Source organism: Scyliorhinus torazame, chromosome 2 (assembly GCF_047496885.1).
Source record: "Scyliorhinus torazame isolate Kashiwa2021f chromosome 2, sScyTor2.1, whole genome shotgun sequence".
Taxonomy (NCBI): domain Eukaryota; kingdom Metazoa; phylum Chordata; class Chondrichthyes; order Carcharhiniformes; family Scyliorhinidae; genus Scyliorhinus; species Scyliorhinus torazame.
This window is the reverse complement of record NC_092708.1, coordinates 78,214,613-78,234,113: the sequence shown is the minus strand read 5'-3', so window position 1 is coordinate 78,234,113 and position 19,501 is coordinate 78,214,613. Positions and strand designations below refer to the sequence as shown.

The following is a 19,501-nucleotide window of genomic DNA, read 5'->3' as shown; positions in this document are numbered from 1 at the left end:
AACAACTGCTCACTTCTATCCTTAAGCAGGAAAAGAATAGAGAGAAAACATGCCCGGAATGAAGGGGAAAAATTCCTGGTGGCTCAATTGGTGCAGGTCTTCCATGGAGCAGAACTGAGCTATAATTATCCAATTCCCAACTTTAGTTCCAAAAATGTGTCTGTTAAACTGATCTCACATAACATTGCAATATTTGTAATGTAATTGGCCTTAATGTCCCAGTCGAGGTAGTGTCAAATCATCCCAATGAGCTATCCTGGAATGTGCTTAAATGGGGCTTTGGATGAAGGCAGGATTGGCCTCAGTTGTGACACCTTTGTAACAAGAAAGACTCATTCCATTCCAAGCTCGAAGAATTCCCAGTCACATAAATATCTGGCTAATTTTAGAAATTTTGTAAAAGAAACGATACCCCTGCTCTTGCTTGTCAAGAATTCTGAGGGGTGATCTCAGAGCATGATTACTGTGTCTCTACAAAAATACTTCTGCCCATTATGAGACCTTCTGCCACATCTCTTCTGCCCCATCCTCACCCCTCGATTGGTCTGGTCTCACTTTCAATGGTCTTTTCACAGCTGAGTTAAACGTTGGGCCGTTGAATTGCCCAGTCGCCCATCAACTCCCAGTCAGAAAATTTCTTGTCAGTGTTTGATTAGCGTGGCTTCTTGCTGCATCCATTTAAACAAGCCCAAACAAAAATGGTCATATCGAGCAGGCATTGGAATTGCTGTGCCCACTGTCCACCTGAATGTACACCATCTCATCAAGTTCTCTATTCCCCTGCAAAGAAAGGTCAGCAGGCCTTTAAAGGGGGCACATGGGGTTCAGGAGGTGCCTGTTGTAGATATTCTGATGGAAGGTGGGTACAGAATCAGTCAGTCATGGTTTTCATTGGACATCAGGCCAGCCCCATAAAATGGTCAGTGGGGCAAAGCTGCCTTTGAGTTTGGTAAGGAGGTGGCCTTCACACTTGTCAGGTGGCAAGGAGAATGGAGACACAGCAGTCAGGCATTGAGCAGGGTCATCACCCCTTCCTGACATCTTGGGGGAAGAAGAGGAGGAGGAAGCCTGCCAAGGATAATTGGATGGAATCTACAGCTGGAAATGGGGGCATGCCTGTTAGATCTTGGGACTAGTGGTAATGAGGGGCAACACCATTTGTGGGAAAGGTGGAACCCCATAGCAATAGGAGGGCATTTGAGAGAAAAGAGGGACAGGACGCAATACTCTCTACAAAGATGGTGCTACCTGGAGATACGAAGATCCATGTGTACAACTCTTCATGCAGATGATCATGGACATGCAACCTTAGCCGAAGAACTTGCACCTTGCTGCACTGTTTGCCATGCCCTGGCTCCTTCCAAAGATGAGCTGCATACCTTGATGAAATCTCAAACTGCTGCACACCGCTACACCTTCCAGGTCACTGATGCCCTTTTTTTCAGTGCTGAGCAGTACATTAATTTCATGACAGACACAGCTTCACAGGAGCAGAGGGCATTAGTTGTGCTGCTAGTTCTTGATTCCCCCAGGTGCAGGCCATCATTGATGGCACCATGTGGCCATCAGGGCACCTAGCTACAGTCCACTCAGATTCATGAAGCAATCAACTTCCACTCATTCAATGCTCAGCTGGTCTGTGACAACAATAAAGGCTCCTGCCAAGTGTTCTTGCTCTTCTGGTGTAGCTTGCCCAGCCATGACTCCTTTATTTTCCGTCCATCCAGGCTGCTGCAGATCGCCACTCCAAATCCTGCTGTGCAGCAATGGACTCCAGGGGAGTTGGTTATTCACCCCTCTATTGGAGACCCGGGCATGAGTGCAATGGTGGTACAATAAAGTAATGAAGTAATCTTTATTGTCACGAGTAGGCTTACATTAACACTGCAATGAAGTTACTGTGAAAATCCCCTAGTCGCCATATTCCGGCACCTGTTCGAGTACACAGAGGGAGAATTCAGAATGTCCAAATTACCTAACAGCACATCTTTCGGGACTTGTCGGAGGAAACTGGAGCACCCAGAGGAAACCCACGCAGACATGGGGAGAACATGCAGACTCCACACAGACAGTAATCCAAGCCGGGAATCGAACCGGGACCCCTGGAGCTTGAAGCCACAATGCTACCCACTGTGCTACCGTGCTGCCCACAAATGTAAAACTGCTTTTTAGACAAAGCTACCCGGCTTCGGTATTAATATTGAGTGGGCTTTTGGATATATCAAGTTGTGATTCAGGGGTGGGATTCTACGACCCCCCCCCCCCTCCCCCCCGGCCGGCCGGTTCGGAGAAATGCCGGGGTGAGGCGGGAATCCCGCCCCGCCGCTCCACCGCCGGCTGCCGTATTCTCCGGCACCAATTTTCGGGCGGGGATCACGCTGCGTCGGTCGGGGGCCGTTGGCAGCGACACCCCTGGCAATTCTCCGGGCCCTGATAGGCCGAGTGGCCGCCCGTTTTCGGCCAGTCCCACCGGCGTGAAACAGACATGGACCCACACGGTGGGCCTGGCTGGTAGGCCATCTACTGGAGTTCTCGGGGAGGGGGGGGGTGCGCGGGACGATCCGGCTCTGGGGGGGCCCACATGGTGGCCTGGCCCGCGATCGGGGCCCACCGATCTGCGGGTGGGCCTGTGCAGTAGGGGCACTCCTTCCTTCCACGCCGGCCTCTGGAGGGCCCCGCCATGGCCGGCCCAGAAAAGAAACCCCCTGCGCATGCGCAAGAACACGGCAGCCTTTCGGCGCCGGTTGGCGCGCCGATAACCCCTCTGGCACCGGCCTAGCCCCCGGATGTGCGGAGGAGTCCACAACTTCCTGGTGGCCCGACGCCGGAGTGGGTCGCGTCGTTCTTGGCGCCGGCGGTGGGCCACCCCGCCGATTGTGGGAGAATCCCGCCTCAGGTGTCTGGACTGTTCAAGTGCACCTTGTCATACTCTCCTGCAAAGGTTTTGGCCATTATGATGGTGTGCTGTGCTCTCCATACTGTGGCTGAGCAGGGAGGTGTGGATCTTGAGGACAGTGAGACCCTTGAATCAGACAACCCTTCAGGGAAAGAGCAGGAGCAGCAGCTGAGAGAGGAGGAAGAAGTTGAAGGGGAGGAGAATGAAACTCAACAGAAAAATGCCCATGCTGCACAATGAGTTGGCTTTCTCCTGCCAGCCTCTGGAAGACAAGATTTATTGGATTCAAAGCATTAACTCTGTTTCTCTCCCCACAGATGATGCCGGGCTGTCTGAGTTTTTTCAGCAATTTCCCATTTTATTTCAGATTTCCAACATCCAGAGTGTTTTGCTTATATTTTAGAATTAAAATTATGTTGATTTCACAAGCATTAAAGGCACTTTTCTTCAATCGGTCAGGTCATCAAAATGTCTACAACGTTGCCAAAATAATCACTCAAAAATTACAGTCATAGGACTGTGTTATCAGTGCAGGTCAGGGACACAATACCTGGATACATTTAAATAATGTGGATGTTTCTAAATGTAAATAGCTTAATTGGCCAGGTCATGAGTGTGACTGACAATTAGAGACGCTGACCATCTCCAGGAGGTGGGAAATGCCTGTTTAGCTCTAGTGGTAAAAGCGGATGGCAGCCATTTTGGGGTTGCTATGCCGATTAGAGCAGACAGGGGCTGTTTAGCACTGGACTAAATCGCTGGTTTTGAAAGCAGACCAAGGCAGACCAGCAGCACGGTTCGAGTCCCGTAACAGCCTCCCCGAACAGGCGCCGGAATGTGGCGACTTTTGACGACTAGGGGCTTTTCACAGTAACTTCATTATGAAGCCTACTTGTGACAATAAGCGATTTTCATTTCATTTCATTTCACAGTTCCTCAGAAGACCAGAAAGTCTAAAGTGCCCAAGAATGCAAGCTACAGCACTTATGCCAGCATCAGTTTGCTCCTCAGAATTCATCTCAGAACAACTGCAGTGAAAATTATCTGGGCTCTATGGCAAACCCAACAAAAATGCACTAAAGTTCACACTGAGGGAGAATTCAGAATGTCCAAATTACCTAACAGCACGTCATTCGGGACTTGTGGGAGGAAACCAGAGCACCCGGAGGAAGCCCATGCAAACACGGGGAGAACGTGTAGACCCGCACAGACAGTGGCACAAGCCGGGAATCGAACCTGGGACCCAGGTGCTGCGAAGCAACAGTGCTAACTACTGTGCTACTGTAAATGTGGTGGATTGTGACCTGGATAGCACCGCACCATCCAACAAGAATTTCACTTCATTTCCTGCTGTAAACCACACTGAGAACGTTTTTTCCAAGAATTGCACCAACTATATTAAGGGTAATATTATTTCAAATATAAGCAATGCCATTTGTGTTTATTTTGATGATGGCATTTTCAGAACATCAGCTACTGTACAAACAAAAAGTACAGTTTGCACTACATGGAATGGAAAATGTTTTATCATGACTTTGTTTGTTTTGAATTTTACTTCAGACATTTTGTTGCAATAAACTTGATGCCTCCTACCTTCATATAACCAGTCTGCAATGCCATTGTAGATTATCCCCTCTTTCCCCGATGAGGTAAGGCGCAGAGCACTACTCTTTACTTCAGTCTGGTAATAGATGTTATTTTCAAAAATATAGACCTAGGATTTAAAACAAGGGAACATATACTTACTGAATGAACTGAAATTTCAAAGTTTACAGTGTATCTATTGATCTCAGGGTTGTACCTCTACCCGGAATGCTTCACGTGTACTCGGAACGCACATTTTCTAAAAATAGTTAAGGTCGGCTTCTCTTTGTAAAATGCTTCTGAGGTCCTATTAAGCCAAAAATAATCATAGAATCCCTACAATGCAGAAGGAGTCCATTTGGCCCATTGAGTCTGCATTTACTCATGTCCCTATCCCTTTCACTCCGCCCTATCCCTGTAACCTAACCTCATAGATCAGAGAATTTACAGTGCAGAAGGAGGCCATTCGGCCCATCGAGTCTGCACCAGCCCCTGGAAAGTGCACCCCACTTAAGCCCACACTTCCAACCTATCCCCGTAAATCAGTAACCCCACCTAACCTTTTTGGACACTAAGGGCAATTTAGCATAGCCAATCCACCTAACCTGCACATCTTTGGACTGTGGGAGGAAACCGGAGCACCCGGAGGAAACCCACGCAGACATGGGGAGAACATGCAGTCTCCGCACAGCCAGTGACCCAAGCCCGGAATCGAACCTGGAGCTGTGAAGCAACTGTGCTAATCACTGTGCTACCGTGCTGCACGGGGAGAACATACAAACTCCACACAAACAGTGACCCAAAGCCGGAATTAAACCCAAATCCCTGCATTGTGAGGCAGCCGTGCTAACCGTTGTGCCGCCCATAATGATGCCGTATTGTCTGATGTTGGGTTCCCTGGAGTCTTGACTGCCACCATTTATAATAATTAAAACAAGTATGTATTTGATTGTTTTACTGCACAAGGCTGTTATGTCAATGCAATTACTAATTTGGCAGAAAGTGATAAATAGTTTAACTTGTGAGTACAGGAAACTTGAGATCCTCTTGCTTTGGAAACAATGAATAATAATTTTCTACACCACTCATTGTGTCATTGGTTAGATTTTATCATTACATGAGTATAGCTTATAATTGTTCTACTACATTGGAAGAATATTCTTTGTAACAAGTGAAGTAATTATAAGGGTGAGGCAGTGGCGTAGTGATATTGTCCCTGGACTTGTAATTCAGAGAATGGGTTCGAATCCCACGAGGGATGATGGTGCAATTTGAATTCAATTTAAAAAATCTGGTGACCATGAAACCATTGCTGATTGTTGTGAAGAAACCATCTGGAGAACTACATGGGTCTCCAGACTCACACCAATGTGGTTAACTCTTAACTGCTCTCAAGGATGCGCAACACATGCTGCCCGGCCAGCAATGCCCACATCTAATGAATAAAAAAAACTTTTATAACTGAATCATCCAATAGATTAATTATTTTGTGCTCTGTCTGACTATGCATCTAAATGATTAAAATATTGGCACAATTCCAATTATTTTCTGAAAAACATACATTTCAATGTTAAAGTCTAGCACTGATCCAAGAATAACAATTTACCTCTACTTAACACCAGTGCATTTGACACATTTAAGATTATTATAACAATTGAGTCAACAGTGTGTAATGATAGTTGGTGTATTTAGTTCATTATGAATTATGAATTAATGATATATAAAAATGCATTTGCCTGGAATGAAAAATATATAATTGTAAAATTAATAATTGCAGATAGTCCAAGTTATTCAATTTTAGTGTTTCCTTCAATAAAGATTAATGGCACACAAGGCCCAGAATGAAGAAATAATGTGCTTAGGACTGGCTTACAATTTAATAGGTGAATTATTTTATTAGACATGGATTAAAATCAAATTTTGTATATTTCATAATGTAATCTGCTCATTTAGTTTTTTCACATAACGAAAATGTTCAAAGTCAAGAGTAATTAATATCTCTTTATATTTAATATATAAACTTGCATAAAATTAATAATAGTTGCTTAATGATAAATGTAGTGTAATTAATAACTTTCATATATAATATATTTATCTTTATCTATGCACCTATATCTCTATCAATACAAAAGCAAATAGGTGTCTATATATATACATATATATTCATGTCTAGACTAACCTAAACCAAAGTCAACTGATAAAAATAGAATCAAGGGCGGGATTCTCCCAACGGGTGGCTAAGTGCCGACGGCGGAGTAAAATCGGGTGTGTTTTTCTCCGGCGTCGGCACCCGTTCCGGGACCCCATTCTGCGGCCCACAGGGGGCTAGGACGGCGCTGGAGCGGCCTTCGCTGCCCCAGCTGCTGATCCCGGCCTGAACTAGGCGCCGCGGGGTCTGCACATGCGCAGTTGGGACGGCGCCAATTAGCGCATGCGCAGTGGCCTTCTTCCCCGCTGCGGCCCCGACGCCAAATGGCGCAGGGCTACAGGAGCCGGCACGGAGGAAAGGAGGCCGGGGGGCACAGAGGCTGGCCCGCCGATCGGTGGGCTACGATCGCGGGCCAGGCCACTACGGAGGCCCCCCCCGGGATCGGACCCCCACCCCCCCCCCCCCACATGCCACCTTCGGACTCTTCAACGCCGAGGTCCCGCTGGCTCAGAGGATGTTAGAACGGCGCCGGCGGGACTTGGCTTTTTGATGACGGCCGCTCGGCCCGTTTGGGCTGGAGAATCGACGCGCCAGCCCAGGCTGGCCCAGGGCCAGAGAGTTGGCACATACTCCAACCGGCGCCGCGCCGGCGCCGATTCTCCGCACTGCAGAGAATTGCGTCCCGGCGTCGGGGCGGCGTGGCTCGATTTGCGCGGTGCTGCACCGACTCTCCGATCCGGCGGGGGCCGGAGAATTCCGCCCCAGATGTTTAATTTTTTTTTCAGTTACGGGATGTGGGTGTCATTGGCTGGGCCAGCATTTATTACCAATCCCTAGTTGCCCTTGAGAAGGTTGTGGTGGGCAGCTTCTTGAACTCCTGTAGTCCCTGAGCTGTGGGTACACACACAATGCTGTTAGGGAGGGAGTTCCAGGATTTTAACCCAGCGATAGAGGAACGGTGATATATTTCCAAGTCAGGATGGTGGTGTGACTTGGAGGCGAACCTCCAGGTGGTGGTGTTCCCAAGTATCCCCTGCTTTTGTGGTTATGGGTTTGGAAGGTGCTGCCTAAGGAGCTTTGTTAAGTCCCTGCAGCGCATCGTGTAGATAGTACACACTGCTGCCACTGTTCATCAGTGGTGGTGGGAGTGAATGTTTGTGGAAGGGGTACTAATCAAGTGGGCTGCTTTGTCCTGGATGGTGTTGAGTGTTGTTGGAGCTGCACTGATCCAGGCAAATGGAATGTATTCCATCACACTTGTGTCTTGTAGATGGTGGACAGGCTTTGGAGAATCAGGAGGCAAGTTACTCGGCATAGGATTCTCCACATTTAATTTTTAAGAAAATAGAAACATTTTCAATAGATATTGAATACACAACTAGAACAACTAGAATGCTTAACAATGTTTACATACTGATGTCCAGGTAACTTATCTGTGGGGTGCTCTTTCCAAGGGCCGGTGCAGACTCGATGGGCTGAATGGCCTCCTTCTGCACTGTAAATTTTATGATTATTACAAATATAATTTAATGATATATATAATTTTGGAGGCCTCACCAAATCCGACACATATTTAAAATGGAGATTGTCAAAAAGTCGTTATGAAAAGCATAGTTCAGCAAATGTTAATCTTTATGTATATCTATGGAATATATAGGAAATGAAACCCTTTATTGATGCATTGGCCTTGAGTAGCCTTAATCATAATTATACATTTTGCCATAATCTGCACCAACCTTACTGAAAAGAATTTCTGCGCAAATTTCCCGCGCCATTCACTTTCCAATGCCAGTATGCTAAAAACTGGCAGAAAACAACTGCTGGCATCATTAACAGAGGTAATAGCAAGTGGACTGTCATAAGCAATAATGTTTCACTCCGAGAGTCTCTTTCTCTACTGCTCCTTTTCCTCTCCATTATCATGCACAGCTGTGAAAGTCATTCCAGCTATTTCGTCCCTCTAAGCATGGGTCTAAAACGTTTTAGGTGCAATTAAATTGAAGACACTTTGGTTCAGTTTTAGTAAACTCCACAAATCTATACTGATAGCAGGTGTTAGAAACAACCACAAATACACTGCCATTAATAGGGATCAGGTTAAAGTCCAACAGGTTTGTTTCGATGTCACTAGCTTTCGGAGCGCTGCTCCTTCCTCAGGTGAATGAAGAGGTATGTTCCAGAAACACATATATAGACAAATTCAAAGATGCCAAACAATGCTTGGAATGCGACCATTAGCAGGTGATTAAATCTTTACAGATCCAGAGATGGGGTCACCCCAGGTTAAAGAGGTGTGAATTGTATCAAGCCAGGACAGTTGGTAGGATTTCGCAGGCCAGATGGTGGGGGATGATTGTAATGCGACATGAATCCCAGGTACTGGATTCATTTCATAGAATTTGCAGTGCAGAAGGAGGCCATTCGGTCCATCGAGTCTGCACCGGCTCTTGGAAAGAGCACCCTACCCAAGGTCCACACCGCCACCCTATCCCCATAACCCAGTAACCCCACCCAACACTAAGGGCAATTTTGGACACTAAAGGCAATTTATCATGGCCAATCCACCTAACCTGCACATCTTTGGACTGTGGGAGGAAACCGGAGCACCCGGAGGAAACCCACGCACACACGGGGAGGATGTGCAGACTCCGCACAGACAGTGACCCAAGCCGGAATCGAACCTGGGACCCTGGAGCTGTGAAGCAATTGTGCTATCCACAATGCTACCGTGCTGCCCCATGTCGCATTACATTCATCCCCCACCATGTGGCCTGCGAAATCCTACCAACAGTCCTGGCTTGATACAATTCACACCTCTTTAACCTGGGGTTACCCCATCTCTGGATCTGTAAAGATTTAATCACCTGCTAATGCTCGCATTCCAAGCATTGTCTGGCATCTTTTAATCTGTCTATATATATGTTTCTGGAACATACCTCTTCATTCACCTGAGGAAGGAGCAGCGCTCCGAAAGCTAGTGACATCGAAACAAACCTGTTGGACTTTAACCTGGTGTTGTAAGACTTCGTACTGTGCTCACCCCAGTCCAACGCCGGCATCTCCACATCATTAATAGGGATAACAGTGAATGAGCTTTTGTCATGGCACAGCTAAATCTTTTGACATAAACCTGAGCCAGTGTCTTGTTTGTATAAATCCAGGAAGCTCTGTGATTTTGCTTTTTGCATAGAGCTATTCTTAATTAAGGTTTCAGCCAACATATCTGGGAAACAAAAAGCGATTGAGGGAATTTGTATGTATAAATGTTTGAGCCTGAATTTACTCGAAGAAAAACTAAATTGAAAGCATTGTAACTGTTTCTTCTTATTATGTCCCTCCACCGATCTTGAGTTACTCTCTGAATCTTACAATGTTGTGGGTAAATTGACTTCTCGGCTTTCTACATTACAACAGTGACTACATTGCAAAAATAAACCGCTTTGAGACTTCTGGTGGTCATGTCATAATTGCAAATGTTGCTTTATAAGTTCTAACCACAGTCCCCACACAATCACAGCATTATTATCAAATACAAAAAATCTAGGAGAGTCAATAACAGAAGGTGGACTTTTCTCAAAATTGCAGAGTGCTGGATTAAGTGGGAAAATCTGTGTGAAACTCGCTGGCTTCACAGGTCCCTTTCCTCGTCTGACTAAACAGCACTCTGCAATTTCAAAGTGCTGGTTTAGCTCAGTAGGCTAGACAGCTGGTTTGTCATACAGAACAAGGCTAGCAGCAAGGGTTCAATTCCAGTACCAGCTGAGAATTCGGAATTCTCCCTCAGTGTACCCGAACAGGCGCCGGAATGTGCCGACTAGGGGCTTTTCACAGTAACTTCATTACAGTGTTAATGAAAGCCTACTTGTGCCAATAAAGATTATTTATTTATTAAAAAGTGCTCCCGAATATCACACAGCCAGCTGGGGTCAGGGCCTAAACACAATGGTAAAGCCGGGATTCTGAGATCGCCTGATCTCAAAGTTACAATAAAGGCCACGATCACTCCACCATGTAGATCAGGAAGCCCTGTAGGACAAGAAGAACACCCCCCAATTCCCAAATGCAGAAGGACGACCCCCACCTCTCCACTATGCAAAGATTGGGGCAGCCCCTCGCCTCATCACCCTTGCTACTCTCCCTTGCCTCTCTCCACATCGTGCAAGCATTGAGGTGACCCGACCAAAATCCCAACCCTCCCCCCCACCCCTTTGCCCACACCAGAACAACCCCCCTTCACTGGCACTGCCCCCACCCTCCTCCACAGTCACCAGCCCCTGGCACCCCAATGCATGCACATTCCAACCCCCATCAAAAAACATAAGGCCCCCCAATCGGACTCCCCAGAGGGCCCGCCCCAGCAGTGATAGGTTGGCAATGTCAGTGTGGCAGACGACAATGCCAGGGCACTGCCTCACCACCCGAGGTCTATAGTTATCTCCGCGCCCCCGGCATGACCATAGGAACAGAGAAAATAGAAGCAGGAAGAGTTTATTCAGCCCTTTGAGTCTACTCCACCATTCATTATTATCATGGCTGATCATCAAGTTCAATACCCTGATCCCGCCTTTCCCACATTCCCCTTGAACCCTTCAGCCTCAAGAGCTGTGCCAAATTTGGATTGGATTTTGTTTATTGTCACGTGTGCCAAGGTACAGTGAAAAGTATTTTTCTGCGAGCATCTCAACTGATGAAATAAAAGAAAATACATAATAGGACAATGCAACGTACACAATGTAACTACATAACACCAGCATCGGATGAAGCATACAGGGTGTAGTGTTAATGAGGTCAGTCCATAAGAGGGTCATTTAGGAGTCTGGTGACAGTGGGGAAGAAGCTGTTTTTGAGTCTGTTCGTGCGTGTTCTCAGACTTCTGTATCTCCTGCCCGATGGAAGGATTGGAAGAGTGAGTAAGCCGAGTGGGAGGGGTCTTTGATTATGCTGCCTGATTTCCCCAGGCAGTGGGTGGTGTAAATGGAGTCAATGGATGGGCAGGTTTGTGTGATGGACTTTGCTGTGTTCACGACTCTCTGAAGTTTCTTGCGGTCTTGGGCCGAGCAGTTGCCATACCAGGCTGTGATGCAGCCAGATAGGATGCCATCTTTCTAAAAAATATTTTTTATTCTCCTCCGTTTTCACATTTTCCCCCAAATTGATACCCAACAATAAACAATAATCAGTAACAAATGTAATGTCAATCCGCATATCAATAACAACAATCCCATCCTCCCACCAAACCCCAGACATTGGCCCGCATGTTCACATAAACAAATGACAAAAAGCAATCACACCCATAGTCACCATTAACACATACAGTCCCCCTCCCCCCAACCCTCCCGGCCCCCAAACCCTCTAATGTTCGATGTAATCCAATTCTCGAAAGTGCATAATGAATAACGCCCATGAATTGTAGAACCCCTCCATCCTTCCCCTCAGTTCAAATTTAACCTTTTCATGCGTTAAGAATTCCAGCAGGTCCCCCCACCACGCCAGGGCACAGGGTGGAGAGGTTGATCTCCACCCTAACAGGATCTGCCTGCGGGCGATCAATGAGGCGAAGGCTACAACATCTGCCTCCGCGCCCGTTTCCAACCCCGGCTGGTCCGACACCCCGAATATGGCCTCCCGAGGGCCTGAGTCCAGTTTCACGTGCACCACTTTAGAGATTACCCTAAACACCTCCTTCCATAATCTTCCAGCTTTGGACAGGACCAAAACATATGAACGTGATTAGCGGGGCCTCCCCTGCAACGTTCACACACATCTTCTACCGCCTCAAAGAGCCGGCTCGTCCTCGCCCTTGTGAGGTGCACTCTATACACCACCTTCAGCTGTATCAGCCCCAACCTCACAGACGAGGTGGGGGCGTTCACCCTCCGGAGCACCTCACATCAGAACCTCTCCTCCATACCCTCTCCCAATTCTTCCTCCCACTTTGCCTTGATCCCTTTTAGCGGCACCATCTCCTCCTCCAAAATAGCCCCGTAAAACGCCGATAATACCTCCTTCTCCAGTCCCCCTGTCGTCAGCACCTCCTCCAGCAATGTGGAAGCCGTCTCTACTGGGAAGCTCTGTATCTCCTTTCTGGCAAAGTCTCAAAGCTGCATGTATCTAAATATTTCCCCCTGCTCCAGCTCATACTTCGCTCCAAGCTGCTTCTATCTTGCAAAACGATACCCAAGAAATAAATCTTTTAGTGTCCTAATTCCTTTTTCCTCCCATCTCCGAAAATTTCCATCCCACTTCCCTGGCTCAAATCTATGGTACCCCCGAGTCGGCATTTCCCTTGACCCTGCCCCCAACCCGAAGTGCTGTCGAAACTGCCTCCAAATTCTCAACGAAGCTACTACTACCGGATTCCCTGATTATCTTCCTGGGACCGTCGGGAGCGGCACTGTCTCTAGCGCCTTCAATCCCGACTCCCTACCCACAATCTCCTCTATTCTGACCCATTGGGAGTCAACCCCTCTGACCCAGCTCCGTACCTTCTCCACATTCACCGCCTAGTAATAATACATCAGGTTCGGAAGACCCAAACCCCCTGCCTGCCTTCCTCTTTGCAGTAGCACCTTTTTAATACTGGCCACCTTCCTTCCTCATATGAACGAGGTAATCATCCCTTCAATCTCTCTAAAAAAGCCTTTGGCAGGAAAATTGGCAGGCATCAAAAAATAAACAGGAATCGCGGCAGCACATTCATTTTGACCGCCTGTACCCGACCCGCCAATGACAGAGGGAGACCATCCCACCTTGCCAGATCAGCTTTCACCCTCCCCACCAAACTAGAAATGTTGTACCTACGCAGGCCCGCAGGCCACCCCCCCCCCCGCCAATCTCGAGCAACCTGCACCCCCAGGTATCTAAAGTGAGTCCCTGCCTTACGGAATGGAGCCCACCCCTGGCCGAGATATCACAAAATATTCACTCTTATCTAGATTTAATTTGTACCCTGAGAAAGGCCCGAACACCCGAAGCAGCTCCAGTATTCCCCCTATAGATAGGATACTTTCTATGGTGCATCTGTAAATGTTGGTCAGAGTTAATGTGGACATGCCGGATTTCCTTAGTTTCCTGAGGAATTATAGGCGCTGTTGAGCTTTCTTGGTGGTAGCATCGACGTAGGTCGACCAGGACAGACTTTTGGAGATGTGTACCCTTAGGAATTTGAAACTGCTAACCATCTCCACCTCGGCCCCGTTGATGCTGACAGGGGTGTGTACAGTACTTTGCTTCCTGAAGTCAATGACCAGCTCTTTAGTTTTGCTGGCATTGAGGGAGAGATTATTGTCGCTGCACCACTCCACTAGGTTCTCAATCTCCCTCCTGTATTCTGACTCGTCCTTATTCGAGATCCGGCCCACTATGGTCGTATCGTCAGCAAACTTGTAGATGGAGTTGGAACCAAATTTTGCCATGCAGTCATGTGTGTACAGGGAGTATAGTAGGGGCAAAGTATGCAGCCTTGAGGGGCCCCTGTATTGAGGATGATTGTGGAGGAGGTGTTGTTGCTTATTCTTACTGATAGTGGTCTGTGGGTTAGAAAGTCGATGATCCAGTTGCAGAGGGAGGAGCCAAGTCCTAAGTTTTGGAGTTTTGATATGAGTTTGGCTGGGATTATGGTGCTGAAGGCGGAGCTGTAGTTTCTTCTTGAGATTACACAATGTTTTGGCCTCAACTACTTTCTGTGGTAGCGAATTCCACAGATTTATCACTCTCAGGGTGAAGAAATTTCTCCTCATCTCAGTCCTAAAAGGTTTACCCCTTATCCTCAAACTATGACCCGAGTTCTGGACTCCCTCACTATTGGGAACATTCTTTCTGAATCTACTCTGTGGTTCTCGTTTTAGAAAACCAGCAGGGATTTGCACCAGTATGACATCATGCCGCCAGGGGTCGGGGGGGGGGATCCAGCATGGGTGGACGTTACGGCGACAGCCATTTAAGAATATTTAAATTTATCAAAGTTAATGGAAATCATGTTCACATCCAGAAACCTGATCACGTCACCAGCTGGGAGAAGGGAGATCGCAAACCGAGATCTCACCGGCGCAAAATCCTATTTTATGGCCCTCTCGGGAGATTTAAGAGCCATAACCGGATTTGCGCCTGCGGCGAATAGGCCCTCTAAATTCCACCCATAATCTTTTGTCTTGAACCTATTATTGAAAGAAGGTGTTGTGGTTATATCATGATTGTGTTGTAATTCACCAACTGACCACTAGGAGTCTCACTAGTATATAAGTGAATGTTAGAGTCAGGTGACCCCTCAAACTGGCTGGAGGAAGCTGCTGAGAGAGGTTACTTGTGCATGATCTTAATGTTATTCATCTGTTGTTTTGAATGTTGTTTACCCACAGTTAATGTTAATAAATCATTTATACCTTTAGCTTAAAGTGTTCTTGTAATATAAATCAGGCCATCCGACAAGAACATTACAGGTATATTGTTTCATGGGCAGATATAAATTGCTGTCTACCTGTGGAGTAATAGGCATACCTTTAGTTTACAATGTTTATTTTTATATTTTAAAAAATTAATTCAAAGGATGTGGGCCTCACTGGCTAGGCCAACACTTATTGCCCATTCCTAATTGCCCTTGTGAAGGTGGTGGTGAGCTGCCTTCTCCAACCACTGAAGCCCATGTGATGTTGGTGCTGTTAGGGAGGGACTTCCAGGATTTTGACCCAGTGATAGTGAAGGAATGGTGATATATTTTCAAGTCAGGTTGGTCTGCGGTTTGGACAGGAAATTCCAGGTGGTGGTGTTCCCATATACCTGCTAGTCTTGTCTTTTGTGTGGCCAAGGTCGTGGATTTGGAAGGTACTGTTGAAGGAGGCTTGGTGAGTTCCTTCAGTGCAGCTTGTAGATGGTATCTACTAGTGCCACTGTGCATCGGTGGTGGAAGGAGTGAATGTTTGTTGTTAGGGTACAAATCAAGTGGGCTACTTCTTCCTGAATGGTGTCAAGCTTTCTGAGTGTTGTTGGAGCCGTATTCACCTGGCAAGTAGAGAATATTCCACGGAATGGATGACTTGTGCCTTGTAGATTGTGGACAGACTTTAAGGAGTCAGGAGGTGAGTTTCTCACCACAGGATTCCCAGCCTCTGACCTGTTCTTGTAGCCACAGTATTTATATGGCCAGTCCAATTCAGTTTCTGGTTAATGGTAACCCTGAGGTTGTTGATAGTGGGGGATTTAGTGATGGTAATGTCATTGAATGCCAAAAGGCAATGGTTAGTACTCCCATGGGGATGGCCATTCATGGGCATTTGTGTGGGGTGAATGTTGTTGGCCTAGGCCTGGATATTGTTCATATCTTGCTGTTTTTGGATATGCACTGCTTCAGTATCTGAGGAGTCAGGAATAATGCTGAGCACTGTGCAACAATCAGTGAACTTCCCCACTTCTGACCTTGTGATGAAACCAAGGTCATTGATGAAACAGCTGAAGAGGGTTGGGCATACGACACTCCCGGAGTATCTTCTGCAGTGATGTCTTGGCAGTGAGGTGATTGGCGTCCAAATACCACGACCATCTGTGCCAGGTATGACTCCAACCATCGGAGGGTTTACCCCCAATTCCCATTGACTCCTGTTTTGCAAGGGCTTCTTGATGCCACTCTTAGTTAAATGCTGCCTTAATGTCAAGGGCAGTCACTCTCACCTCTGACACTCTGCTCTTTTGTCCGTGTTTGAACCAAAGTTGTAATGAGCTGAGTCGCTCTGGTGGAACCCAAACTGAATGTCACTGAACAAACGCCACTTGATAACACTGTTGATGACTCTTTCCATCACTTCACTGTTGATCAAAAGTAGACTGATGGGGCAGTAATTGGCCAGGTTGGATTGGTCCTGCTTTTTGTGCACATGACATACCTGGGCACAATTGACTTATCCTCAATTGTCAAACAGTAACATATCACCCCCCACCCCGGGGAGAGAACACCAGAGGTGATAGTCTCGCTGGACGCAAAAAAAGGCCTTCGACAGAGTCGAATGGAACTACCTCCTCGAGGACTGGAATGGTTTGGGCTAGGAGCGGGATTCACCGCCTGGGTGAGCCTCCTGTACAACGCTCCCAAAGCGAGTGTCCGAACTATCACCACCAGCTCTGGATATTTCCAGCTACAGAGAGGATCAAGACAAGGCTGCCTCCTGTCCCGACTCTTGTTCGCGCTAGCCATCAAACCCCTGCGCGATGCTAAAAGCTGGAAGGGAATCCGGAGAGGAGACAGAGATTCACTCTATGCCGATGACCTGCTCCTCTATGTCTCGAAGCCACAGGAGGGACTAAAGGCAATACTGCAAATCCTAAAAGAGTTTGGAACCTTTTCGGGCTACAAACCTAACCTGGGCAAAGGTGAGGCATTCCCAGTGAATCTAAATGGGGGAGGGGCAGAGTTGGAGGGGCTCCCATTTAAAATGGCCCAGAATAGATTCCGTTACCTGGGGATCCAAATAGCCAGAGACTGGACACAGATCCACAAGTGGAACCTGACCAGGTGGAGGAAGTAAAAAAGGACCTTCAAATGTGGGACTCACTCCCACTCTCTCTGGCGGGGAGAGTGCAGACGATCAAGATGAATGTACTGCCAAGGTTCCTCTCCCTGTTTAGATCTATTCCGATCAACATCCCCAAGGCATTTTTTCCAAAATATAGACAGTCTAATCATGGCGTTTGTGTGGGGGGGAGGGCAAGAACCCGAGAATTTCCAAACCGCCACTGCAAAGAAGGAAAATCAACGGGGGTTTGACTTTACCAAACCTACAATACTACCACTGGGTACGTGGCATGTTGGATTGGATTGGATTTGTTTATTGTCACGTGTACCGAGGTACAGTGAAAAGTATTTTTCTGCGAGCAGCTCAACAGATCATTAAGTACATGAGAAGAAAAGGGAATAAAAGAAAATACATAATAGGGCAACACAACATATACAATGTAACTACATAAGCACTGGCATCGGATGAAGCATACAGGGTGTAGTGTTAATGAAGTCAGTCCATAAGAGGGTCATTTAGGAGTCTGGTAACAGTGGGGAAGAAGCTGTTTTTGAGTCTGTTCGTGCGTGTTCTCAGACTTCTGTATCTCCTGCCCGATGGAAGAAGTTGGAAGAGTGAGTAAGCCGGGTGGGAGGGATCTTTGATTATACTGCCCGCTTTCCCCAGGCAGCGGGAGGTGTAGATGGAGTCAATGGATGGGAGGCAGGTTCGTGTGATGGACTGGGCGGTGTTCACGACTCTCTGAAGTTTCCTGCGGTCCTGGGCCGAGCAGTTACCATACCAGGCTGTGATGCAGCCCGATAGGATGCTTTCTATGGTGCATCTGTAAAAGTTGGTAAGAGTCAATGTGGACATGCCAAATGTCCTTAGTTTCCTGAGGTTGGCACTGGGACTGCGGCCCTGAGGACCTGGGTTCGAATCCCGGTCCTGGATCACAGTCCGTGTGGGGTTTGCACATTCTCCCCATGTCTGCATGAGCTTCACCCCCACAACCCAAAGATCTCCTGGTTAGGGGGATTGGCCATGCTAAATTGCCCCTTAATGGAAAAGAAAAAGAATTGGCTACTCTAAATTTAAAAAGAAAAGAAAAAAATACTACCACTGGGCAGCAACGGCAGAAAGAGTGAGGGGATCAATACAAGAACCCAGCACAGATTGGGTACAAACGGAGGAGGCCTCCTGTAAAGGAACGACCCTCTGGGCCCTCGCTACAGTAGCACTCCCATCCCTCTCAACAAGATACAAAACGAGACCAGTGGTAGCAGCCACACTGAGAACGTGAACCCAAACGGACAACACTTTGGGATAACGAAAATGTCCCCCATGGCGCCCATCTGCGGCAATCACAGATTCCCCCCAGCCATGCTAGATACCACCTTCAAAAGATGGAGGCGGGACGGGGTCACACTGACGGTCGGGGACGTCTATGTAGGGCACAGACTGGCAACACTGGACGAACTGACGAGGAAGTGGAAACTAGCAAAAGGACAGGGAATGAGACACCTCCACATAAAACACTTCCTCCGCAAAGTGACAGTAGTATACCCCGGGGCCCCAGAAACCACACTACTAGAGGACCTGATAGGCACAAGCAGCAAGAAGGGGGAGGTTATGTGGGAAAATATACGGACAATTACTGGATGGAGGTCGAACACCACTGGACGAGACCAGACAAAAATGGGAGGATGAACTGGGGACAGAGGTAGGGTGGGGACTCTGTAGCGAAGCACTGAGCAGGGCTAACTCCACCTCCTCCTGTGCAAGGCTCAGCCTAATGCAGCTCAAAGTGGTGCACAGAGCGCAGCTGACCAGAACCCGAATGAGCAGGTTCTTCCCGGAGGTTGAGGATAAATGGGAACGGTGCCAGAGGGGCCCAGCCAACCACACCCACATGTTCCGGGCTTGTCCCAAACTTGGTGGGTTCTGGACAGCCTTCTCCGAGTCAATCTCCAAGGTTGTGGAGGTGAGGGTGATGCCATGTCTGATAGTGGCAATCTTCGGGGTATCGGAGCAGCCAGAACCAGACATGGGGAAGGGGGCTAACGCCCTTGCTTTCGCTTCCCTAATCGCACGCCAGAGAATCCTGCTCGGCTGACGATCAGCAGCACCCCCAGCTGCAGACTGGCTCACTGACCTCTCGAAATTTCTCCACCTGGAGAAGATTATGAATGCCATCCGAGGGTCACAGGAAGGCTTCCTGGATACATGGGGGCAGTTTCTCGGCCTGTTCCAAAACCTGTTTGAGGCCAGCAACGAGGAGTAAGTTAAGAATAAAAAAAACAAGATCGAGGAGGAACCAAAGGACTACGCAACCCCGGGGGTGGGGGTGGGTGGGGGTTGGAGATCACAAATGAAGTGAAGAGGAGGGAG

At 47.6% G+C, this 19,501-nt stretch overlaps 1 protein-coding gene across 1 annotated transcript in view; it reads right to left on the bottom strand.

Annotated features, from left to right (window-relative positions):
* The window catches only part of LOC140388578 (inactive dipeptidyl peptidase 10-like), a 1,987,526-nt gene that overhangs the window by 239,119 nt on the left and 1,728,906 nt on the right, over positions 1–19,501 (bottom strand). Inside the window, exon 8 of the mRNA XM_072473003.1 lies at positions 4,490–4,610. Within this exon, the coding sequence (XP_072329104.1) occupies positions 4,490–4,610 (121 nt within the window). The remainder of the gene's footprint in view (positions 1–4,489; positions 4,611–19,501) is intronic.